At 42.0% G+C, this 27508-nt stretch overlaps 1 protein-coding gene across 1 annotated transcript in view; it reads left to right on the top strand.

Moving 5' to 3' along the window:
* The window catches only part of CLEC16A (C-type lectin domain containing 16A), a 641924-nt gene that overhangs the window by 271901 nt on the left and 342515 nt on the right, over positions 1 to 27508 (top strand). Inside the window, exon 12 of the mRNA XM_053694266.1 lies at positions 13553 to 13673. Within this exon, the coding sequence (XP_053550241.1) occupies positions 13553 to 13673 (121 nt within the window). The remainder of the gene's footprint in view (positions 1 to 13552; positions 13674 to 27508) is intronic.

The raw sequence follows: 27508 nt of genomic DNA, 5'->3' as shown, positions 1-27508 counted from the left end.
ACTCTACTGGGAGCTAGCTGAGCACATCTGGTGAGCCAATGACAAGAGACATACTGTATATGTGCAGCCACTAATCACGAGCTAGCTCCCAGCAGTGCAGTGCTGCTCCTGAGCCTACCTAGGTGTGCTTTTCAACAAAAAATACTAAGAGAACAAAACAAATTAGATAATAAAAGTAAAATGGAAAGTTGTATAAAATCACATACTTTGCCTGCATCAGGAAAGCCCCTTTAAACTTTCATGGTTTGAACAGAGCTTGGCATTTTAAACAACTTTCAAATTTACATCTTTTATCAAGTTCGATTTTTTTTTCTATTGGTATCCTTTGTTCAAGAGTAAACCTAGGTAGGCTCATAGGAGCTGAGGAGCGTGCACATGACTTTAGCTCTCTATGGTAGCAGTGTATAAAATTGTTGCAAGCAATGCTGGCATAGAGTGCTAGACACAACATGTGCACGCTCCTGAGTTCTTATGATCCTACCTAGGTTTAACTTAACTGTCTCTTTAAAGGGACATTGTAATTACAAGGGATTTCTGTTGTGTTGCTATAGAATAACATATTAGCAAAGTCTTAATGTTTTCAAACCAAATAAGGCTTCAGTGTGCAGACTACAAGGTCAGCCACTGTCATGTTGTTAGCATAAAGTATGTGGTTTTCAGTTGTCAGCAAAACCCAGTGAGAGACAGATATGTAGCAGGGTTTGTAGCTCTAGAGTATTAGAAAATCTACAATTTTTAGACCTAAATTACATGAAAAGGGGCAAAATAATAATTAATATTAAAATATCAAGATGTTTACTATCCCTTTAAGTGCAATATTTTTTTATTATTGAGCTTTTTAAAGGCATAGAAAAGTCAAAATGTAAATGTACATGGCTGCATTTCAATTTGAAACTGAAGGTTTTTTTATATTTTCTTCCATTAGCAAATATACTTCTAATAAAAGTTATCCAGTGAGGGTCACAAGCACCAGTGTTCAATCAGCTCACCTTCTCAGAGAGTCAGCCGTGGTTTGTATGACACAGATTATGTATTGAGAAGCAATACACACCACTGCCAGCTAGTGTTTAAATGCTGATGCACGTCCCTCACAGCATATGTGCGTATGCTGCAGGAAAACTAACAACTTCTACTAGAAACATTTTAGCTAATGGAATTATATTGCAAAATGCTCTTATTTCATATTGAAATGCACTCATGCACATTTCATTGTTTACTTTTCTATCCCTTTAAATTTATTTCTTATCATTTGCCTCTAATAATTGTACTTTTTTCAGCTTAATATGGCTGCAGTTTACTGACACTCAACTCTGTGTAGCATTCAAATGGGAAAAAACAAAGGGGCTAGAAACTGCTTAAGTTTAAAAATGTGTTTATTTAAAAACAAAAGCAGTGAGTTAAAATAGGGGTGTCCAAGTTTTACCCCCTTGGGTCTTTCTTGTGATTCAACTGGCTGAGCAGCACCTGGAGAGAGAGAGGGTGAGCTGATACACCCCGAGATATCAGCACGTCACTACCAGCACATTAGGGTGAGCTGATACACCCCGAGATATCAGCACGTCACTACCAGCACATTAGGGTGAGCTGGTACACCCCGAGATATCAGCACTACCAGCACATTAGGGTGAGCTGGTACACCCTGAGATATCAGCACTACCAGCACATTAGGGTGAGCTGGTACACCCCGAGATATCAGCACTACCAGCACATTAGGGTGAGCTGGTACACCCCGAGATATCAGCACTACCAGCACATTAGGGTGAGCTGATACACCCCGAGATATCAGCACTACCAGCACATTAGGGTGAGCTGATACACCCAGAGATATCAGCACTACCAGCACATTAGGGTGAGCTGATACACCCCGAGATATCAGCACTACCAGCACATTAGGGTGAGCTGGTACACCCCGAGATATCAGCACTACCAGCACATTAGGGTGAGCTGGTACACCCCGAGATATCAGCACTACCAGCACATTAGGGTGAGCTGATATACCCTGAGATATCAGCATGTCACTACCAGCACATTAGGGTGAGCTGATACACCCCGAGATATCAGCACTACCAGCACATTAGGGTGAGCTGATATACCCTGAGATATCAGCACTACCAGCACATTAGGGTGAGCTGGTACACCCCGAGATATCAGCACTACCAGCACATTAGGGTGAGCTGGTACACCCCGAGATATCAGCACTACCAGCACATTAGGGTGAGCTGATACACCCTGAGATATCAGCACTACCAGCACATTAGGGTGAGCTGATACACCCTGAGATATCAGCACTACCAGCACATTAGGGTGAGCTGATACACCCTGAGATATCAGCACGTCACTACCGGCACATTAGGGTGAGCTGATACACCCCGAGATATCAGCATGTCACTACCAGCACATTAGGGTGAGCTGATACACCCTGAGATATCAGCACGTCACTACCGGCACATTAGGGTGAGCTGATGCACCCTGAGATATCAGCACCTCACTACCAGCACATTAGGGTGAGCTGATACACCCCGAGATATCAGCACTACCAGCACATTAGGGTGAGCTGGTACACCCCGAGATATCAGCACTACCAGCACATTAGGGTGAGCTGATGCACCCTGAGATATCAGCACTACCAGCACATTAGGGTGAGCTGATACACCCTGAGATATCAGCACGTCACTACCGGCACATTAGGGTGAGCTGATACATCCCGAGATATCAGCACGTCACTACCGGCACATTAGGGTGAGCTGATGCACCCTGAGATATCAGCACGTCACTACCAGCACATTAGGGTGAGCTGATACACCCCGAGATATCAGCACTACCAGCACATTAGGGTGAGCTGATATACCCTGAGATATCAGCACTACCAGCACATTAGGGTGAGCTGATACACCCCGAGATATCAGCACTACCAGCACATTAGGGTGAGCTGATACACCCTGAGATATCAGCACTACCAGCACATTAGGGTGAGCTGATGCACCCTGAGATATCAGCACTACCAGCACATTAGGGTGAGCTGATACACCCTGAGATATCAGCACGTCACTACCAGCACATTAGGGTGAGCTGATACACCCTGAGATATCAGCACTACCAGCACATTAGGGTGAGCTGATACACCCTGAGATATCAGCACGTCACTACCGGCACATTAGGGTGAGCTGATACACCCCGAGATATCAGCATGTCACTACCAGCACATTAGGGTGAGCTGATACACCCTGAGATATAAGCACGTCACTACTGGCACATTAGGGTGAGCTGATGCACCCTGTGATATCAGCACGTCACTACCAGCACATTAGGGTGAGCTGATACACCCCGAGATATCAGCACTACCAGCACATTAGGGTGAGCTGATACACCCCGAGATATCAGCACTACCAGCACATTAGGGTGAGCTGATACACCCTGAGATATCAGCACGTCACTACCAGCACATTAGGGTGAGCTGATACACCCTGAGATATCAGCACTACCAGCACATTAGGGTGAGCTGATACACCCTGAGATATCAGCACGTCACTACCAGCACATTAGGGTGAGCTGATACACCCTGAGATATCAGCACTACCAGCACATTAGGGTGAGCTGATACACCCTGAGATATCAGCACTACCAGCACATTAGGGTGAGCTGATACCCCCTGAGATATCAGCACGTCACTACCAGCACATTAGGGTGAGCTGATACACCCTGAGATATCAGCACGTCACTACCAGCACATTAGGGTGAGCTGATACACCCTGAGATATCAGCACGTCACTACCAGCACATTAGGGTGAGCTGATACACCCTGAGATATCAGCACGTCACTACCAGCACATTAGGGTGAGCTGATACACCCTGAGATATCAGCACGTCACTACCAGCACATTAGGGTGAGCTGATACACCCTGAGATATCAGCACGTCACTACCAGCACATTAGGGTGAGCTGATACACCCCGAGATATCAGCACTACCAGCACATTAGGGTGAGCTGATACACCCCGAGATATCAGCACTACCAGCACATTAGGGTGAGCTGATACACCCTGAGATATCAGCACTTCCAGCACATTAGGGTGAGCTGATGCACCCCGAGATATCAGCACTACCAGCACATTAGGGTGAGCTGATACACCCTGAGATATCAGCACGTCACTACCAGCACATTAGGGTGAGCTGATACACCCTGAGATATCAGCACGTCACTACCAGCACATTAGGGTGAGCTGATATACCCTGAGATATCAGCACGTCACTACCAGCACATTAGGGTGAGCTGATACACCCTGAGATATCAGCACGTCACTACCAGCACATTAGGGTGAGCTGATACACCCTGAGATATCAGCACGTCACTACCAGCACATTAGGGTGAGATAATACACCCTGAGATATCAGCACGTCACTACCAGCACATTAGGGTGAGCTGATACACCCTGAGATGTCGGCATGTCACTACCAGCACATTAGGGTGAGCTGATACACCCCGAGATATCAGCACTACCAGCACATTAGGGTGAGCTGATACACCCTGAGATATCAGCACTTCCAGCACATTAGGGTGAGCTGATGCACCCCGAGATATCAGCACTACCAGCACATTAGGGTGAGCTGATACACCCTGAGATATCAGCACTACCAGCACATTAGGGTAACCTAACACACCCTGAGATATCAGCACATCACTACCAACACATTAGGGTGAGATAATACACCCTGAGATATCAGCACGTCACTACCAGCACATTAGGGTGAGCTGATACACCCCGAGATATCAGCACTACCAGCACATTAGGGTGAGCTGATACACCCCGAGATATCAGCACTACCAGCACATTAGGGTGAGCTGATACACCCTGAGATATCAGCACTACCAGCACATTAGGGTGAGCTGATACACCCTGAGATATCAGCACTACCAGCACATTAGGGTGAGCTGATACACCCTGAGATATCAGCGCGTCACTACCGGCACATTAGGGTGAGCTGATACACCCTGAGAAATCAGCACGTCACTACCGGCACATTAGGGTGAGCTGATACACCCTGAGAAATCAGCACGTCACTACCGGCACATTAGGGTGAGCTGATACACCCTGAGATGTCGGCATGTCACTACCAGCACATTAGGGTGAGCTGATACACCCCGAGATATCAGCACTACCAGCACATTAGGGTGAGCTGATACACCCTGAGATATCAGCACTTCCAGCACATTAGGGTGAGCTGATGCACCCCGAGATATCAGCACTACCAGCACATTAGGGTGAGCTGATACACCCTGAGATATCAGCACTACCAGCACATTAGGGTAACCTAACACACCCTGAGATATCAGCACATCACTACCAACACATTAGGGTGAGATAATACACCCTGAGATATCAGCACGTCACTACCAGCACATTAGGGTGAGCTGATACACCCCGAGATATCAGCACTACCAGCACATTAGGGTGAGCTGATACACCCCGAGATATCAGCACTACCAGCACATTAGGGTGAGCTGATACACCCTGAGATATCAGCACTACCAGCACATTAGGGTGAGCTGATACACCCTGAGATATCAGCACTACCAGCACATTAGGGTGAGCTGATACACCCTGAGATATCAGCGCGTCACTACCGGCACATTAGGGTGAGCTGATACACCCTGAGAAATCAGCACGTCACTACCGGCACATTAGGGTGAGCTGATACACCCTGAGAAATCAGCACGTCACTACCAGCACATTAGGGTGAGCTGATACACCCTAAGATATCAGCACGTCACTACCGGCACATTAGGGTGAGCTGATATACCCTGAGATATCAGCACTACCAGCACATTAGGGTGAGCTGATATACCCTGAGATATCAGCACTACCAGCACATTAGGGTGAGCTGATATACCCTGAGATATCAGCACTACCAGCACATTAGGGTGAGCTGATATACCCTGAGATATCAGCACTACCAGCACATTAGGGTGAGCTGATACACCCTGAGATATCAGCATGTCACTACCAGCACATTTGGGTGAGCTGATACACCCTGAGATATCAGCATGTCACTACCAGCACATTAGGGTGAGCTGATACACCCTGAGATATCAGCACGTCATTACCAGCACATTAGGGTGAGCTGATACACCCTGAGATATCAGCACGTCACTACCAGCACATTAGGGTGAGTTGATACACCCTGAGATATCAGCACGTCACTACCAGCACATTAGGGTGAGCTGATACACCCTGAGATATCCGCACGTCACTACCAGCACATTAGGGTGAGCTGATACACCCTGAGATATCCGCACGTCACTACCAGCACATTAGGGGGTGAGCTGATACACCCTGAGATATCAGCACGTCACTACCAGCACATTAGGGGGTGAGCTGATACACCCTGAGATATCAGCACGTCACTACCAGCACATTAGGGTGAGCTGATACCCCCTGAGATATCAGCATGTCACTACCAGCACATTAGGGGGAGCTGATACACCCTGAGATATCAGCACGTCACTACCAGCACATTAGGGGGAGCTGATACACCCTGAGATATCAGCACGTCACTACCAGCACATTAGGGTGAGCTGATACACCCTGAGATATCAGCACATCACTACCAGCACATTAGGGTGAGCTGATACACCCTAAGATATCAGCATGTCACTACCAGCCTATTGGAGTGCTATTGCCAAATGTGAGTACCCATTTTTGGATTTTGGTTGCATCATTTCTTGCTCACTTTTGATTGGTCTGCACATGTTTTGTGTTTCACTTCATAGTTTGTTTCGGATTCATCTGTGAAGAGGAGAGCAGCCACCTTTACCTTGTTATCCATCAAGGCCCTTTGAATAGTGCAGAGCACGGATTCTTTTAGGACTATTATTGCATAACTGTTTGGTAACCGATTTATTGTTTGTATTCCTCATTGAGATAATGACTGTTATATCTGTTTAAATATTTATTTCAATATTACCACTTGGACGCCCCTTCATTTGGTTTGTTTTAGGACACTCAACATGCGTTTTCCAGTTACTGATTGTGCAGAAATGCAACCACCAATCAGCAAGTGCTACCCAGGGTGCTGAACCAAAGATGGGTCACCTCCTAAGCTCACATTCCTGCTTTTTCAAATAAAGAAAACAAGAGAACAAAGAAAAATGTATAGTAGGAGTAAATTAGAAAGTTACTTAAAATTGCTGCTCTATCTGAATCATGAAAGAAAAAATTGGGGTTCAGTGTCCCAGTTTTCAGTCATACTCCCGTTTTTAAACAGTGAGCTCACTGTTCTACTTGGGGTGCAGGTTTTATTTTTCAGGGATATTCTGGTGGTCTATCAGTTGCTCCACAGTAGTTATGGATCCCAGATACCGCTGTATCTCACATGTAATCACAGCATCCAGCTGATACACAATATGGTGTTAGTGGGATCCGGACATAACATTCCTCCAGTGTATACTGCATTATTCGTTATGTAGTCACTTCTGCGTGTCTTGGTTTCTCTCTCTGGACCTTCAACATTTGCCCATCCGTTCGTTTGGTAAATTTGAAATGGCCGCCTTTTTAGGAACACGGCTCTCAGCGCTTACTATAACACGCTCTGCCGTGTCCTAACAAGTTAGCCAAACAGGGTCACTCCTACGCGTTTTGGCTCAACAGCCTTTGTTAAGAGCTCCCATTGTTTTATAGACACTAAAACTTTACACTTATTTTGTCACTATTTAAATAACAAATTAAACTTTAAATAATACATCAACAGGTTATTCTCTGACTTATCTTTTTTTTTTAATGCATCATTCTAGCTAGCATTTATTTAGTGTTTAATGTCTCTTTAAGAATATTTTAATCCCAAATCACTCTGTTGGCCTTGTTTGCTAAATTAAAAATATGTCTGCATTTCACTTTAAAGGAACCCAATGTGTACAGCTAACTCCTAGTAGTGCATTACTGCTCCTTCAAAAAGGATACCAAGAGAATGAAGCAAACTTGATTACAGAAATAAAGTGGAAAGCCGTCTAACATTGTATGTTCTGTCTAACCCATGAACTGAAAATTGAGGGTTTCATGGGCCTAGGTCACATTTTTAACCCTTACTTTGCTGCAGACCCCCTTCTGTAGGAGCACATTATGATTAGAGGAATTATTTCTTGACTTGTCTACAAAAAGCAGCTGACGTTCTTCTTTTGCCAAATACATGTGTTGTATGAAACTCTTTATATTGGGATAAACTTGATACATACTGGTATTATTGTGATAAAGCATAATGTCACCTATGCCTGTGTAAACACACTGTACATAATCTGCCAGTTACCTTCAGTTAACATGTTTACTAATGAGGTTTTCGTGTTGTATGTTTACAGGCGTTTCCCTTTTCTTGCTAGATTATCTTGTAGGTTTGTTTATCTTGATGCATTTTTTCCCCAGAATTGTACATTTCCTTCTGTTTTATACACGCAGTGAAATCACATAGGATTAGCTGCAAAATGTTTAATTTCCTGCCTACCCTGAATTAATATCCGTGAGGTCACAGATGATTTAACACACTGCGTTATGTCTCCTTGTAGTTTAATATCCATACCGTTCTTTTTCATATTATCTAATTAAGAGCACTTTGTGATACAAATAGTGTACAATTTGAAAAGGTAAAATCAAAATATTCCTGTTATTTGTTTTATCTCTCGGGCCTGGCATTTTCTGTTGAAACTTAGCTACTTACAATGAGAGCATACTGTGGTAGGCTCAGCTCTGTGTACAGGACTTGAGCACTGCATATAACATTGTTACAAACACTGTTGCCATATAGTGCTCATGACAAGTGCACATGCTTGTGGTTCTGTGCACGTGAGCCGTGCCCATCCAGAGACTGATAAATATGACAGAGGGGTCATGTGTTCTCACTAGACAACAAGGGGGCATTGATTTGTCAGAAAATTAAAACAAACATTTATAGAGCATAGGAGCATTTTTTTTTCTTTCCTTTTTATTTTTATGTCTTTTTAAATTTGAATTTCAAGTAATTTGAGTGGTTATTATAAAAAAATCCATAAATGGGCATATCAGTGCAAAAATAAACTGCGCTTATGCGTTAGATCCTTTTATTATTGCACAAATCTTCTGTGTGTGTCAGCAAGTACATAGTGTCTGATCAGTAGCCACAATGCATTGCTGCTGAGCTCAACGTGATTTGTGGTGACATTTGCATAACAGCCGTGATTGGTCTGATCAGTAGCCACAATGCATTGCTGCTGCTGAGCTCAACGTGATTTGTGGTGACATTTGCATAACAGCCGTGATTGGTCTGATCAGTAGCCACAATGCATTGCTGCTGCTGAGCTCAACGTGATTTGTGGTGACATTTGCATAACAGTCGTGATTGGTCTGATCAGTAACCACAATGCATTGCTGCTGCTGAGCTCAACGTGATTTGTGGTGACATTTGCATAACAGTCGTGATTGGTCTGATCAGTAACCACAATGCATTGCTGCTGCTGAGCTCAACGTGATTTGTGGTGACATTTGCATAACAGTCGTGATTGGTCTGATCAGTAACCACAATGCATTGCTGCTGAGCTCAACGTGATTTGTGGTGACATTTGCATAACAGCCGTGATTGGTCTGATTAGTAGCCACAATGCATTGCTGCTGCTGAGCTCAACGTGATTTGTGGTGACATTTGCATAACAGTTGTGATTGGCCCATCACGACAGGTCCAGTTCAGGAGTGACAATAGATTGTGGCTCCTGATCAGACATTAACTATCGGCTAGATTACGAGTTTTGCGGTAAGAGCTGCTCGGTACTAACTTGCAAGTTATTGTCACTGCTTACTTACCTACAGCACTGGTATTACAGGTTTCCAAAAACCCGGCGTTAGCAGGCAATATTGCAGCGTAAAGCAAAATTGATCGCCATACCGCACTCCAATACCAGCGCTGCGGTGAGCTGGTTTTACATGCTTGTGTACGATTTCCCCATAGACATCAATGGGGAGAGCCGGCTGAAAAACAGACTAACACCTACAATAAAGAAGCTTAAAGCTCCGTAACGCAGCCCCATTGATTTCTATGGGGAAACTAAATTTATGTTTATACCTAACACCCTAACATGAACCCCGAGAACACCCCCAATCTGCCGCCCCCGACATTGCTGACACCTACATTACACTTATTAACCCCTAATCTGCCGCCCCCAATGTCACCGCCACCTACATTACACTTATTAACCCCTAATCTGCTGCGCCAACGTTGCCGCCACTATACTAAAGTTATTAACCCCTAACCCTAAGTCTAACCCTAACTCCCACTAACTTTAATATAATTAAAATAAATCTAAATAAAAATTACTATAATTAACTAAATAATTCCTATTTAAAACTAAATACTTAACTGTAAAATAAACCCTAAGCTAGCTACACTATAACTAATAGTTACATTGTAGCTAGCTTAGGTTTTATTTTTATCTTACAGGCAAGTTTGTATTTATTTTAACTAGGTACAATAGTTACTAAATAGTTATTAACTATTTACTAACTACCTAGCTAAAATAAATACAAATTTACCTTAAAATAAAACCTAACCTGAGTTACACTAACACCTAACACTACACTACAATTAAATACATTACATTTATTAAATACAATTAACTAAATTACAAAAAAAACAAAACACTAAATTACACAAAATAAAAAAGAAATGATCAAATATTTCAATTAATTACACCTAATCTAATAGCCCTATCAAAATAAAAAAGCCCCCCCCCCAAAAAAAAAATTTTTTTAAACAAAAACCTAGCCTAAACTAAACTGCCAATAGCCCTTAAAAGGGACACTATACCCAAACCTTTTCTTTCATGATTAAGGTAGAGAATATAATTTTAAACAATATTCCAATTTACTTTTATTACCTAATTTGCTTCATTCTTTAGATATACTTTAATGAAGAAATAGCAATGCACACGGTGAACCAATCACAGGAGGCATCTATGTGCAGCCACCAATCAGCAGCTACTAAGCATATCTAGATATGCTTTTCAGCAAAGAATATCAAGAGAATGAAGCAAAATAGATAATAGAAGTAAATTAGAAAGTTGTTTAAAATTGTACGCTCTTTCTAAATCATGAAAGACAAAAATTTGGGTTTCATGTCCCTTTAAAGAAATCAGCTCTTTTACCTGTAAAAAAAAAAATACAAACACCCCTCAACACTAAAACCCACCACCCACACTGATCCAATCAGTCAATAGGATTGAGCTCGCATTCTATTGGCTGTTCCAATCAGCCAATAGAATGTGAGCTCAATCCTATTGACTTAAATAGGAATTATTTAGTTATTAATAGTAGGTTTTATTTAGATTTATTTTAATTACATTAAAGTTAGTGGGTGTTAGGGTTAGACTTAGGGTTAGGGGTTAATAACTTTAGTATAGTGGCGGCGAAGTTGGGGGCGGAAGATTAGGGGTTAATAAATGTAGGTAGGTGGCGGCGATGTTAGGGGCGGTAGATTAGGAGTTAATAAGTATAATGTAGGTGGCGGCGGTGTCAGGGGCGACATATTAGGGGTTAATAACTGTAATGTACGTGGCGGCGACATTGGGGGTGGCAGATTAGGGGTTAATAAGTATAATGTAGGTGGTGGCGAGGTCGGGGGAGGCAGATTAGGGGTTAATAATATTTAACTAGTGTTTGCAATGCGGGAGGGCCTCGGTTTAGGGGTTAATAGGTAGTTTATGGGTGTTAGTGTACTTTTTAGCACTTTAGTTATGAGTTTTATTGTATGGCTTTGTATCGTAAAACTCATAACTACTGACTTTAGGTTTACGGCATGAATCTTGTAGTTTTAGGCTGTATCGCTCACTTTTTGACCGGACAGGCAAACTTGTAATACCTGCGCAAACAAAGTCCCATTGAAAAAGGACTTTTTAAAAGTTTTGGTAGTTACCTTGCGTTATGTCCAAAAAAGTGTGCGGTGCAGCTAAACCTGCAAAACTCGTAATACCAGTGGTAGTGAAAAAGAGCCTTAACGCTGCTTTTTCACTCATACCGCTAAACTTGTAATCTAGCCATATGTGTTTAACTCTTTTTTGTGGAGGTTAAAGGCTTATTGTGCCAAAAATTGTTCTTATAATTATGTTAACTGCTGCTTTTTCATATACATGATTGGATACCTGAGTAGTTTTTCCCTTTAAACACATGGGGAGGAAGTGTGTGTGCAATAATAAAACACCTCTAACACATTAACTCATTTTATTATTGCACTAATTTCCCTTTAGGAAAGTTGCCAACCCTAAACAAACAAGGATTTGTCAGTAACAGATACAATGTTCTTTATAGAAGTACAACTTTATTTTTTCCTATGAAACGTGTAGCTGTGCTATAGACAGGCCCCTAACTCATTCATCAGGTTGGGTGATCTGGGAAGATACTTTTGCATGCTGCATACAATTTGCAGTCACATTTCTTTTTAAACTAAGCAATTATTGACGTCTGCCTGTATGTTAAAGGGACACAAATCCTGACATTTTTCTTTCATGATTCAGATAGAGCATACAATTGTAAACTACTTTCCAATTTTCTTTTATTATCTATGTTGCTTCATTTTCTTGGTATCCTTTATTGAAGGAGCAGCAGTGCACTACTGGGAGCTAGCTGAACCCATTGATAAGCCAATAAATAGAGGCATATATATGCAGCCACAAATCATCAGCTAGCTCCTGAGCCTACCTAGGTATTGCTTTTCAACAAAGAATAACAAAGGAAAAATGAATGAGATAAAAGAAGCAAATAAGAAAGTTGTTTAAAACTGTATGCCCTGTCTGAATCATGAAACAAAACTCTTTTTGTTGCTTTATAGAGCTGTTAAAAAGACATAATTACACATCACCAGAATGTGATATTAAAGCTGTTTAAACTGATGAATGCATTTAGGAGAATCTGTGTATGTGTTTGCAGTTGGTACTGATGTAGCAGATGAGCACAGCTCTCACGGTTGAATTAGTGCGCTGGGACAGACCATCACAAGCATGAAAACACTTAAGTAGTTCTGTGACATTAATGTCTTCTGTAACCAAATTACAAATCAATGATCAATGGTTGTCAAGGGGCAACACATGACCCCTCTATGTGTCAAATTTATAATTCTTCAGACATGCAAGGCTCACATGCAGGGAACCTGTCCACCCAGTAATGTAAATAGCAGGCGGTATTTGCTTCCTGTATTTATCATTGCACTAGCAGTGGCTGCTCTCACCCAGCTACCAATGAGGTGGCCGATATCTTAGGAAGTAGCGATCTAGAGTGAGCCTGCTCTGCAGACGACATTCACCATTTCATAAATCTTCCCCTATGTGTCTCTGGCAACTACATGAGTCAGAAATTAGTTAAAATTGTTAGGTTGGCGGTATAGTGTGGTAACATATTCTGGAGTACCTAGGGCAGCATAAAAACTGAATATGCCACTGGTATATAAGTATTGATTTTCGTTTGTAAAATTCTAGACAGTGTAAAACCTGAATGTTCCCAGACCTTTTGTTAAAGGTCACCCATTTAATGCATTCTTTGCTTTATTTGCAGGCAATAAGAGTGTTCTTTATGCTCCGCGCATTGTCGCTACAACTCCGAGAGGAACCGGAGACACAGTTACCGCTGACAAGAGAGGAAGATCTCATAAAAATAGACGACGTGTTAGACCTCAGTAAGTATCTGTTTTACAACAGTTTGTGCAACCGTCATTGATAAAGTAAGGGCTGCTGGGTAACATAGAGTTAGCAGATATGTTTTATTCATTTATTTCATTGTCATGCGTTGGCACTCTGTAAATAACAGTGATTAAAGGCATATGAAAAAGTGATAATAGGAGTAAATTAGAAAGTTGCTTAAACTGAATCATGAAAGAAAAAAATTGGGTTTCATATCCCTTTATTGTGATTGCTGTTTTTAGAACAATTGAGAGCGGAACGCGTTCATACCCTTTAAATAACTAATGAATGGGTAGGAGAGGAGTGCTCTGCTCTGGAGGTTACAAACACCTTCAGACACCACTGCAAACTTTTATTTAGGGAATTCCAAGTTAAAAGATACGGCTAATCAATTGTAATTGATTACAGATAGCCAGGTCTGTTCAGGCAGCTCCTTATTAGGAATTTACTGGCAGTGCGTCTATAGATAACTCAATTTAATAGAGTACAATATGCAGTTTACTGAAACTGATTCAGTCAAGTAAATCAAATGATGAAAATCAGGGTTTCTGTTGGAACAGCACATTCTAATATTACATATTAGCTGATTACGTGGCGGTAACTTAAGAGTTTCTCCAGGTTTCTGTCATTTTAACTAAATGTTTAATGTTATCCTTTTGGCATCACAGTATTTCTAAGCTTTAGTTTAACATGTAACGGTTGTTGTTCATTTAACTATACCAAAGCTTTTTTGTATTTTTCTTTTATTTGTAGGTGACTTAAACTTGCAATAAAAAAAAACACATACAGGAAGCATTCCAAAATGAATAAATGAAATATCTCTATATTAGGTTACTGTGCTGAACCGATTGAGATCTGTAGCACTATGGTTTAATCATGGGGTAGATAACAAACCCCAGCCGTCTAGTTATTTGTTTTTTACCCATACCCTGCACTATGTAAGAAGCCCCGGCTCCCCTGCGTTTTGTGGGATCTCAGTGTGTTTGGCTTAAAGCTAGCATGCGTGACTCTAGGTTAGGGACCCAGGTAAGAAAAAAGCCTTAACAGACCACATGGACCTTCTACAATTTGCAAAATGCTGTAACTAACTTTTTATTTTATTAGTCAAGCTCTGCATCTAAGTGAGTTTACTGTTCATGAGACATTCAGAGCATCTGTCTGTATGCTACGTGCACCTGCATTAAACCAATAGGTAGTGGGTCAGACATGACACTGAGTCCTAAGCCACTTGCTGGTTTCTGTTTTACTCTTTTGTCCCTTTATGCTTCTATATGCCCAGTAGAAAATGAGCTTTTCCTTTTGTTATTTTTCTTGGTAAATGCTTCCTGTGTGTATCGTAATCATTCTCCTAAACATGTTCCTAGAAGACAGCCCTTCTTCCTTCCCTCTGGTGAGGAACACAGTGTCCCTAGCTGATTAATCCCCTGTGAGCAATGAACATGACCCCTGTGCTATTGCACAGAACGCCTCATTCTCTGTTACAGAAAAGGTTTTGCTAAGAAAATCTTTCTTGCAATAATTACAAGAATTAGTAGATCCTGTCACTGGCTAACACGTTCTCCTTCCTTGTAGCTGCATGTGATATTCTAGATGAGTTACCCAGAAGCTGAACTTTTTTTTACTTTCTGCAAATGAGATTTAGTTTTTTAGTGCAGATCATTTTAAAATTAAATGCAGTTTTAAATTAGGCAGTTACACTAAAGCACCAGCTCAATTGCAATGTGCTGATTAACTGGAGAATAAAGTCGTTTTTAACATTTTATAATATATTAAAGCAGTTGAACATTGTATTGCAAATTAGCAGGGGGGGATTAAACAAAGCCCTAAGAGCCAGTTATCAATCAGTGCGCTGACACTTTGCAGCGCTGTTCCATATTTGTCTGTTCCCTTCAAACAGCAATTCGCTCTGGCTGCACTTTTTTTAAGGAAAACGTACAGAGTGCAGCCAAAGCACAATGCTGTTTGAAGAGATCAGTTTGGTGTGGCGCAGCAGTGCTATCCGTTCCTGCATGTTTCTCATTCTTTCTGCAGACAAGCTGCATTTTCTGCAGTGACATCTGAGGTCACAGCATGTTCTGCTTTGGATATAATATATTATATGGATAGCAAATGTATGCGCACCTGCCTTTGCACACGTAGTTATAACATGTTATTATTGTACTATTGCTTGTATATAACACATCAGAGCATTTTCGTTTTGCACTTTTATGTCCCTTTAAATTATTGAAAAAACAGGCAAAAAATGTTTTTGTCACTTTAAAGGGACAAAAGTTATATTTAAAATACATAAGTGACATCACCTGCAACACTTGGCGTGTTCACAGTTGTCATAAACACATACAACCTGCCGCAGTGTCAACAATCAGTCCGATGCAGAAATATTGTTCCGCTTGTATCTGAAGTGCTCCGCTACATAAGTGAATACCACTTATTTTTCTTATAAGGAGTAATAGGTCTCACAGTATGGAGATTGTTTGCGCCTTAAACACTTTAAAATGACGGTAATAAATATATATTTTTTGATGAATGTTAAATATTGTTTTCTATCAGTATTAATACTTGCCAGCATGGATTTTATCCCCACATAGTGGACGTCAAGTTCACAATGAGCTCCTGATCTCGCCAATAGATCTGTGACTCACATTGCAGAGCAGTGACAATTGCAGAGCAGTGATAATTATAATAAGGATTAAAGCTCACAGTGAGGCAAGTAGGACACTTTAAATCCAGTAACAATGTTTATTTTAAAAGTTTACTGACAAGTACTACAATTATTTGGAAACCTTTTTATTGTAATTTAAAAAAAAAAAATTGCTCTGTATTTGCCATAGAGTTAACTTAAAGGGAAATAAAACCCAAAATGTTTCTTTGATGATTCAGATAGAGCATACATTAAATAACTTTTCAATTGATGTCTGTTATCAATGTTGCTTTATTCTCTTGGTATCCTTTATTAAAGGGGCAACAATGCACTACTGGGAGCTAGCTCAACACACTGGTAAGTCAATGACGAGGTATATATGTGCAGCCACCAATCAGCAACAATCTCCCTGCTCCTCAGCCTATCTAGGTATGCTTTTCAACAAAGGATACCAAGAGAGCAAAGCAAAAAGAAAGAAAAGAAAATTGGAAAGTTTGCTAAAAATACGATAACCAATGGCACTACTATTGGGTTATAGCAAACTTATAAATCTTTTAATCTAATTGGGAAAGTTGTTTAAAATTGTTTGCTCTATCTGAATCACAAAAGAAAAAAAATGTGTTTCACGTCCCTTTAAGATGATGTAATTCTGTTTGTTTAGGGTGTGAAATTTTTGTATTTCCAGTCATGTCATATTTAACAGAAAGCAGAAGCATTCTTCTTACTCCAGATAAGATTTTCTGGAAAAAAAATGCAACTGAAAAAGTACTGCCAGAAAAATCTCCTCCTGGATAGAATAAAATATGTATTAGTTCTGCTTTATAATATATGCTCAGTATATTCCTGTCTGGTCTAATTAGATTAAATTAGTACTAAAGTAAGTCCTAGTTTTAACCCTAATCTGATGTAATTATAAAGATCTATTATAGTTAAATACTGACTTAAATATTTCCTTTATTTCTGGGAAAGGTGCTGTCTGCGTCTTTTCAGAGTATGCTTGGAACTTGTAAAATAGATGTAGCAGACAGATTGCTGTGTGATTTTGCGAGAACTAACTGGCTAGATATGCACAATCTCAGATACACAGTGGGGTGCAAAGAATGGATTCTCAGATGTCTGTGGACAAACTATCGAAGAAGTCTGAGGTCTGCGTCATTGTTTTTTTTATTTTATTTAAATAAAAGGGAAAACAATCTCCAGTGTAATCACAGATGCATGCAAGAAGTGATCTGATTGGTGCACACACTCTATTCATATCCTTTATTGTTATGCAAGCATGTGCCTAGGTTCTATGCACCAATCAGAATGTTCCAATAGATCATTAACATATATATGCATTTGTAATGAAACTAATGCATGTCTAATGTAAAAGCCATTTGAAACTAATACTGCAGTATTGGTTGTTGCACGTAAGACAAGACATAATTGTTTTACATAATTGTTTGTTGTTTTTTTTTAAACAACAAAAAGCGGAAATACCATTTTAATTGTCCACTTTTAGATAAAACTAGTAAAAAGTTTGACTACAGTGTCCCTTTAAGAGGACAAGCTCACTAGTATTCACTTGACCACCTTAGGTTTCATTATCTTTTCAAAACAACAGGCAGATTTCCCTAAACAAACTCTGGGTATTTATTATAATGCACAATAAAACCTACAGGGACGCTAACTTGCTGCACACAACTCCAATAGTTGGTGACTAATTACCTGTTTTTTACTCCTGAGACATCCTCTCGTTTTACCCTTTACAGGTGCTGGTTGCTTCTGCATTTTCATGCTGGGCGCCACCGTCTTGGAGTTTTTGCGCTCTGTGATGATCATAAACTCACAGACAAGGAGAGAAACCACACAAACAAGACTTTCTATTGTAATGTAGTTGTCTCTGCTTCACACCCAGAACCCTTTATATTGAGATAAACAGTTCTCAAACTAAAATGTGCCTTTCTAAAATTGTTTAAAGGATCTTGCAGTACTTACGAGACTTCTTAGACAATCTCGGCGGTCCAGAGAGCTTTCGAACACACAGTACAGAGCGTGAGGTTACATTTGGCAGTTTTTATACCAAGTTTAAAAGTGACATAACATATATAAAAAATGACATGAATAATATATAGCAATGTAGCCACATCAAACTGCTAAAATAGTAAAGCACACACTGTATCATGCACGCTAAACTCTAGGGCACAGTGTAGCTGTCAAAACGGCTCCAAGATGGCAGCGCCTGGTGTGAAGATGTGTGGCTTGACCAAGATGGCAGCGCCTGGTGTGAAGATGTGTGGCTTGACCAAGATGGCAGCGCCTGGTGTGAAGATGTGTAGCTTGACCAAGATGGCAGCGCCTGGTGTGAAGATGTGTGGCTTGACCAAGATGGCAGCGCCTGGTGTGAAGATGTGTGGCTTGACCAAGATGGCAGCGCCTGGTGTGAAGATGTGTAGCTTGACCAAGATGGCAGCGCCTGGTGTGAAGATGTGTGGCTTGACCAAGATGGCAGCGCCTGGTGTGAAGATGTGTGGCTTGACCAAGATGGCAGCGCCTGGTGTGAAGATGTGTGGCTTGACCAAGATGGCAGCGCCTGGTGTGAAGATGTGTAGCTTGACCAAGATGGCAGCGCCTGGTGTGAAGATGTGTAGCTTGACCAAGATGGCAGCGCCTGGTGTGAAGATGTGTGGCTTGACCAAGATGGCAGCGCCTGGTGTGAAGATGTGTGGCTTGACCAAGATGGCAGCGCCTGGTGTGAAGATGTGTAGCTTGACCAAGATGGCAGCGCCTGGTGTGAAGATGTGTAGCTTGACCAAGATGGCAGCGCCTAGTGTGAAGATGTGTAGCTTGACCAAGATGGCAGCGCCTGGTGTGAAGATGTGTAGCTTGACCAAGATGGCAGCGCCTGGTATGAAGATGTGTAGCTTGACCAAGATGGCAGTGCCTGGTGTGAAGATGTGTGGCTTGACCAAGATGGCAGCGCCTGGTGTGAAGATGTGTAGCTTGACCAAGATGGCAGCGCCTGGTGTGAAGATGTGTAGCTTGACCAAGATGGCAGCGCCTGGTGTGAAGATGTGTGGCTTGACCAAGATGGCAGCGCCTGGTGTGAAGATGTGTGGCTTGACCAAGATGGCAGCGCCTGGTGTGAAGATGTGTGGCTTGACCAAGATGGCAGCGCCTGGTGTGAAGATGTGTGGCTTGACCAAGATGGCAGCGCCTGGTGTGAAGATGTGTAGCTTGACCAAGATGGCAGCGCCTGGTGTGAAGATGTGTGGCTTGACCAAGTGGCAGCGCCTGGTGTGAAGATGTGTAGCTTGACCAAGATGGCAGCGCCTGGTGTGAAGATGTGTAGCTTGACCAAGATGGCAGCGCCTGGTGTGAAGATGTGTAGCTTGACCAAGATGGCAGCGCCTGGTGTGAAGATGTGTAGCTTGACCAAGATGGCTGCGCCTGGTGTGAAGATGTGTGGCTTGACCAAGATGGCAGCGCCTGGTGTGAAGATGTGTGGCTTGACCAAGTGGCAGCGCCTGGTGTGAAGATGTGTAGCTTGACCAAGTGGCAGCGCCTGGTGTGAAGATGTGTGGCTTGACCAAGATGGCAGCGCCTGGTGTGAAGATGTGTAGCTTGACCAAGATGGCAGCGCCTGGTGTGAAGATGTCTAGCTTGACCAAGATGGCAGCGCCTGGTGTGAAGATGTGTAGCTTGACCAAGATGGCAGCGCCTGGTGTGAAGATGTGTGGCTTGACCAAGATGGCAGCGCCTGGTGTGAAGATGTGTAGCTTGACCAAGATGGCAGCGCCTGGTGTGAAGATGTGTAGCTTGACCAAGATGGCAGCGCCTGGTGTGAAGATGTGTAGCTTGACCAAGATGGCAACGCCTGGTGTGAAGATGTGTAGCTTGACCAAGATGGCAGCGCCTGGTGTGAAGATGTGTAGCTTGACCAAGATGGCAGCGCCTGGTGTGAAGATGTGTGGCTTGACCAAGATGGCAGCGCCTGGTGTGAAGATGTGTGGCTTGACCAAGTGGCACCTTTAAGGGGTTAAATTAGTAAACTGCTTTGGAAAGAGCTGAATGCACAGGAGGAAAAAACAATAACATTGTGTAATTGTGCTCAACGGTTTAATGTCCCTTTAAAGGACAGCTTGTGCAGTAGTAAAGCATACAGAGGGTCAAGAGTATGTGGACTTTGTTCTTTAAAAGGAGATGAACCCCACACTGTTTTCTTCTTTTATCAAATCTGCGTATTTCTTGTGTTATTCTTTGTTGAAGAGATATCTAGATAGGTAGAGTGCACTTTTCTGGAGCTCTACATGACAGGAAATAGTGCTGCCCTCTAGTACTCTTAATAATGTATAACATTGTTGCAACACTGCTGCCATAATGTTGTAGACACATGCACACTCCTGAGCTTGCCTTTCTGCTTTTCAACAAAGAACAACAAGAAAAGATGATAATAGAAGTAAATTGGAAAGTTGTTTAAAATTGTATCCTCTATCTGAATCATGAAAGAAACATTTTGGGTTTTATGTCCCTCCCAATTTAAATGATATCTGCAGTCAGTTCTTAGAAATGAACTTTATAGGTTTCCGATATTGTTTAGCTTTCGCTTTCAGGCATAAAGGTGTATGAGAGTATTGTGTGAGATAGCGCTGTATTGTGTGAGATAGCGCTGTATTGTGTGAGATAGCGTTGTATTGTGTGAGATAGCGCTGTATTGTGTGAGATAGCGCTGTATTGTGTGAGATAGCGTTGTATTGTGTGAGATAGCGCTGTATTGTGTGAGATAGCGCTGTATTGTGTGAGATAGCGCTGTATTGTGTGAGATAGCGCTGTATTGTGTGAGATAGCGTTGTATTGTGTGAGATAGCGCTGTATTGTGTGAGATAGCGCTGTATTGTGTGAGATAGCGTTGTATTGTGTGAGATAGCGCTGTATTGTGTGAGATAGCGCTGTATTGTGTGAGATAGCGTTGTATTGTGTGAGATAGCGCTGTATTGTGTGAGATAGCGCTGTATTGTGTGAGATAGCGCTGTATTGTGTGAGATAGCGTTGTATTGTGTGAGATAGCGTTGTATTGTGTGAGATAGCGCTGTATTGTGTGAGATAGCGCTGTATTGTGTGAGATAGCGCTGTATTGTGTGAGATAGCGCTGTATTGTGTGAGATAGCGCTGTATTGTGTGAGATAGCGCTGTATTGTGTGAGATAGCGCTGTATTGTGTGAGATAGCGCTGTATTGTGTGAGATAGCGCTGTATTGTGTGAGATATTGTTGTATTGTGTGAGATAGCGCTGTATTGTGTGAGATAGCGCTGTATTGTGTGAGATAGCGTTGTATTGTGTGAGATAGCGCTGTATTGTGTGAGATAGCGCTGTATTGTGTGAGATAGCGCTGTATTGTGTGAGATAGCGCTGTATTGTTTGAGATAGCGCTGTATTGTGTGAGATAGCGCTGTATTGTGTGAGATAGCGCTGTATTGTGTGAGATAGCGATGTATTGTGTGAGATAGCGCTGTATTGTGTGAGATAGCGTTGTATTGTGTGAGATAGCGCTGTATTGTGTGAGATAGCGCTGTATTGTGTGAGATAGCGTTGTATTGTGTGAGATAGCGTTGTATTGTGTGAGATAGCGCTGTATTGTGTGAGATAGCGCTGTATTGTGTGAGATAGCGCTGTATTGTGTGAGATAGCGCTGTATTGTGTGAGATAGCGCTGTATTGTGTGAGATAGCGTTGTATTGTGTTGTTAGATAGAGCTGTATTGTGTGAGATAGCGCTGTATTGTGTGAGATAGCGCTGTATTGTGTGAGATAGCGCTGTATTGTGTGAGATAGCGTTGTATTGTGTGAGATAGCGCTGTATTGTGTGAGATAGCGCTGTATTGTGTGAGATAGCGCTGTATTGTGTGAGATAGCGCTGTATTGTGTGAGATAGCGCTGTATTGTGTGAGATAGCGCTGTATTGTGTGAGATAGCGCTGTATTGTGTGAGATAGCGCTGTATTGTGTGAGATAGCGCTGTATTGTGTGAGATAGCGCTGTATTGTGTGAGATAGCGCTGTATTGTGTGAGATAGCGCTGTATTGTGTGAGATAGCGCTGTATTGTGTGAGATAGCGCTGTATTGTGTGAGATAGCGTTGTATTGCGTTGTGAGATAGCGTTGTATTGCGTTGAGTTAGCTTTGTATTGTGTTGTGAGATAGCGTTGTATTGTGTTGTGAGATAGCATTGTGTTGTAAGATAGCGTTGTATTGTGTTGTGAGATAGCGTTGTATTGTGTTGTGAGATAGCGTTGTATTGTGTTGTGAGATAGCGTTGTATTGTGGTGTGAGATAGCGTTGTATTGTGTTGTGAGATAGCGTTGTATTGTGTTGTGAGATAGCATTGTGTTGTAAGATAGCGTTGTGAGATAGTGTTGTATTGGTTGCAAACATAGATTATAGAACTGACACCCATGACACTAACAACCTTATAAGTAAACTCCTTTTCAGATATTCAGATTTGTGTTGTGGAGAATAAACTGAAGGGGAATTTGCAATTTTTTCAAAGCCATATATTTTATTGTAAGAGCCACTGTGCAGTGCTCTCGTGTGCTTAATGTTGCACAAAGAAACAATTCAGTGTCGCTGCCCTCTCTAGCAGTCAAAGAGTTAAAAGTATTACAACAATTCTTATGCTTATATTTAAATGGACATAAAATAGCAAAAATAAATTGTTCTTATGTGTTAGAGTTTTATTATAACCCTGTAGCTTCCATATAACTGTGCATAGCCCTGAAACAGTATTAAACACATAGCTAAAGTCTGCTCCAGAGAACTAGCTGAGCATATCTGGTAAGTAAATGACAAGAGATATAGGTGTGTAGCCACCAATTAGCAGCAAGCTCCCAGTAGTGCACTACTGCTCCTGAGCCTAACTATGTATGCTTTTCAACAAAGGACACAAAGAGAACAAAGAAAATTGGATAATAGAAGTAAATGGCTTTTAAAATTTTGTTCAAACACTTTTTTGGCCCATAGTCATCTTTATAAACACGTCCTGCACTATAACCCCCATTATTTTTAACTTTTAAGCTAGAACAAAAATGTATTCGTAGTCAACAAAAAATTCAGTCATTTATCTAAAACAGCAGCATTTTTACATTTCAAAAATATTTTTTGCCTAACAAAATATGATATATTGTATTATTAAAGGAGTGAAGAAATGGTTTAAACTGTATAATTGTTCATTTATTAGAGTAAATTACAAGATTTTGCATATTAAGAGCAGTTCAAACAGAACCCTTGACAAGCTGGGTGGGATTCATGTTCTTTGGTTTTGGCTTCAGCCAAATAGGGACAGGTGTAAATAAGCTTATGTTCTGAGCTAATCAATCACTGCGCAGAATGTTTCAGACTCTGTTAAATTTCCCAATACTTAAGTAAGATGGAGACACCTCCGCCTCTATGGAGGGACACGAACAAACATAATTTTCAGAGAGATTTTATATTAAAGGGACATTATACACTAGATTTCTCTTTGCATAAATGTTTTGTAATTTATCCATTTATATAGCCCATCCATTTTTTTTAAATGTATAGTTTTGCTTATTTTTAAATAACATTGCACTGATTTTCAGACTCCTAACCAAGCCCAAAAGTTGTAGGAGAATACCGACGTATACCTACTCCAGCTTGCTTCTGTTAGTGTAAAGTCTTTTCATATGCAGGGAGGGGGAGGGTCTTATTTCCCACTTGCAGTGGGTGTTCCAGTAACCTTTTAAACAGAGCTAAACTGTGAGCTTCTAAGTAAGTTTTTAAACAGTTTTATACTGGATTTTTATATCAGTATCTGTGCATCTTATTCTTTATAGTAGTGTATATTACATGCAGTTATATGAAAATGAGTGTATACTGTCCCTTTAAAAGTAGATAACATAAATAATAAATATATACTGCATTGTTGTTTTATTTTCCATAATTAAATTTTTTTGTTTTAGATAAAGTTTCGTGCTAAATGTTCCTGTAAGAGAGCAAACGTTTTGAAACGGATAAATAATTTCCCGAAAGATGACTTTGTATTTCTGCTGAATGTTAAAGGGACACAGAACCCAAAGTTTTTCTGTCATTATTCAGATAGAGCAGCAATTTTAAGCAACTTTCTAATTTACTCCTACTATCAATTTTTCCTCGTTCTCTTGCTATCTTTATTTTAAAAGCAGGAATTTAAAGCTTAGGGGCCAGCCTATTTTAGGTTCAACACCCTGGATAGCGCTTGCTTATTGGTGGCTACATTTAGCCAACCAATAAGCAAACGTAACCCAGGTCCTAGCTTTATTTGAAAAAGCAGGAATGTAAGTTTAGGAGCCGGCCCATTTTTGGTTCAGACCTGGGTAGCGCTTGCTGACTGGTGGGTAAATGTAGCCATGTGTTACTATGTGAGTGATAGAGGCTCTGTGAGTCCCACGGTTTGTTACTATGTGAGTGCAAGAGGCTCTGTGAGTCCCACGGTTTGTTACTATGTGAGTGCTAGAGGCTCTGTAAGTCCCACGGTTTGTTACTAAGTGAGTGCAAGAGGCTCTGTGAGTCCCACGGTTTGTTACTATGTGAGTGCTAGAGGCTCTGTGAGTCCCACGGTTTGTTACTATGTAAGTGCTAGAGGCTCTGTAAGTCCCACGGTTTGTTACTAAGTGAGTGCAAGAGGCTCTGTGAGTCCCACGGTTTGTTACTATGTGAGTGCTAGAGGCTCTGTGAGTCCCACAGTTTGTTACTATATAAGTGCTAGAGGCTCTGTGAGTCCCACGGTTTGTTACTATGTAAGTGCTAGAGGCTCTGTGAGTCCCACGGTTTGTTACTATGTAAGTGCTAGAGGCTCTGTGAGTCCCACGGTTTGTTACTATGTGAGTGCTAGAGGCTCTGTGAGTCCCACGGTTTGTTACTATGTGAGTGCTAGAGGCTCTGTGAGTCCCACGGTTTGTTACTATGTAAGTGCTAGAGGCTCTGTGAGTCCCACGGTTTGTTACTATGTGAGTGCTAGAGGCTCTGTGAGTCCCACGGTTTGTTACTATGTGAGTGCTAGAGGCTCTGTGAGTCCCACGGTTTGTTACTATGTGAGTGCTAGAGGCTCTGTGAGTCCCACAGTTTGTTACTATGTGAGTGCTAGAGGCTCTGTCAGTCCCACGGTTTGTTACTATGTAAGTGCTAGAGGCTCTGTGAGTCCCACTGTTTGTTACTATGTGAGTGCAAGAGGCTCTGTGAGTCCCACGGTTTGTTACTATGTAAGTGCTAGAGGCTCTGTCAGTCCCACGGTTTGTTACTATGTAAGTGCTAGAGGCTCTGTGAGTCCCATGGTTTGTTACTATGTAAGTGCTAGAGGCTCTGTGAGTCCCACGGTTTGTTACTATGTAAGTGCTAGAGGCTCTGTGAGTCCCACGGTTTGTTACAATGTAAGTGCTAGAGGCTCTGTGAGTCCCACGGTTTGTTACTATGTGAGTGCTAGAGGCTCTGTGAGTCCCACGGTTTGTTACTATGTGAGTGCTAGAGGCTCTGTGAGTCCCACGGTTTGTTACTATGTAAGTGCTAGAGGCTCTGTGAGTCCCACGGTTTGTTACTATGTAAGTGCTAGAGGCTCTGTGAGTCCCACGGTTTGTTACTATGTAAGTGCTAGAGGCTCTGTGAGTCCCACGGTTTGTTACTATGTAAGTGCTAGAGGCTCCGTGTGTCCCACGGTTTGTTACTATGTAAGTGCTAGAGGCTCTGTAAGTCCCACGGTTTGTTACTATGTAAGTGCTAGAGGCTCTGTGAGTCCCACGGTTTGTTATTATGTGAGTGCTAGAGGCTCTGTGAGTCCCACGGTTTGTTACTATGTAAGTGCTAGAGGCTCTGTGAGTCCCACGGTTTGTTTCTATGTAAGTGCTAGAGGCTCTGTAAGTCCCACGGTTTGTTACTATGTAAGTGCTAGAGGCTCTGTGAGTCCCACGGTTTGTTACTATGTGAGTGCTAGAGGCTCTGTGAGTCCCACGGTTTGTTACTATGTAAGTGCTAGAGGCTCTGTGAGTCCCACGGTTTGTTTCTATGTAAGTGCTAGAGGCTCTGTGAGTCTCACAGTTTGTTACTATGTGAGTGTTAGAGGCTCTGTGAGTCCCACGGTTTGTTACTATGTGAGTGCTAGAGGCTCTGTGAGTCCCACGGTTTGTTACTATGTGAGTGCTAGAGGCTCTGTGAGTCCCACGGTTTGTTACTATGTGAGTGCTAGAGGCTCTGTGAGTCCCACGGTTTGTTACTATGTGAGTGCTAGAGGCTCTGTGAGTCCCACGGTTTGTTACTATGTAAGTGCTAGAGGCTCTGTGAGTCCCACGGTTTGTTACTATGTGAGTGCTAGAGGCTCTGTGAGTCCCACGGTTTGTTACTATGTTAGTGCTAGAGACTCTGTGAGTCCCACGGTTTGTTACTATGTGAGTGCTAGAGGCTCTGTGAGTCCCACGGTTTGTTACTATGTGAGTGCTAGAGGCTCTGTGAGTCCCACGGTTTGTTACTATGTGAGTGCTAGAGGCTCTGTGAGTCCCACGGTTTGTTACTATGTAAGTGCTAGAGGCTCTGTGAGTCCCACGGTTTGTTACTATGTGAGTGCTAGAGGCTCTGTGAGTCCCACGGTTTGTTACTATGTAAGTGCAAGAGGCTCTGTGAGTCCCACGGTTTGTTACTATGTTAGTGCTAGAGGCTCTGTGAGTCTCACAGTTTGTTACTATGTGAGTGCTAGAGGCTCTGTGAGTCCCACGGTTTGTTACTATGTGAGTGCTAGAGGCTCTGTGAGTCCCACGGTTTGTTACTATGTGAGTGCTAGAGGCTCTGTGAGTCCCACAGTTTGTTACTATGTGAGTGCTAGAGGCTCTGTGAGTCCCACGGTTTGTTACTATGTGAGTGCTAGAGGCTCTGTGAGTCCCACGGTTTGTTACTATGTAAGTGCTAGAGGCTCTGTGAGTCCCACGGTTTGTTACTATGTGAGTGCTAGAGGCTCTGTGAGTCCCACGGTTTGTTACTATGTAAGTGCTAGAGGCTCTGTGAGTCCCACAGTTTGTTACTAAGTGAGTTCTAGAGGCTCTGTGAGTCCCACGGTTTGTTACTATGTGAGTGCTAGAGGCTCTGTGAGTCCCACGGTTTGTTACTATGTGAGTGCAAGAGGCTCTGTGAGTCCCACCGTTTGTTACTATGTAAGTGCTAGAGGCTCTGTGAGTCCCAC

Source organism: Bombina bombina, chromosome 11 (assembly GCF_027579735.1).
Source record: "Bombina bombina isolate aBomBom1 chromosome 11, aBomBom1.pri, whole genome shotgun sequence".
NCBI classification, from domain to species: domain Eukaryota; kingdom Metazoa; phylum Chordata; class Amphibia; order Anura; family Bombinatoridae; genus Bombina; species Bombina bombina.
Note: the sequence above shows the minus strand (reverse complement) of the source record. Positions and strands in the feature narration are given on the sequence as shown.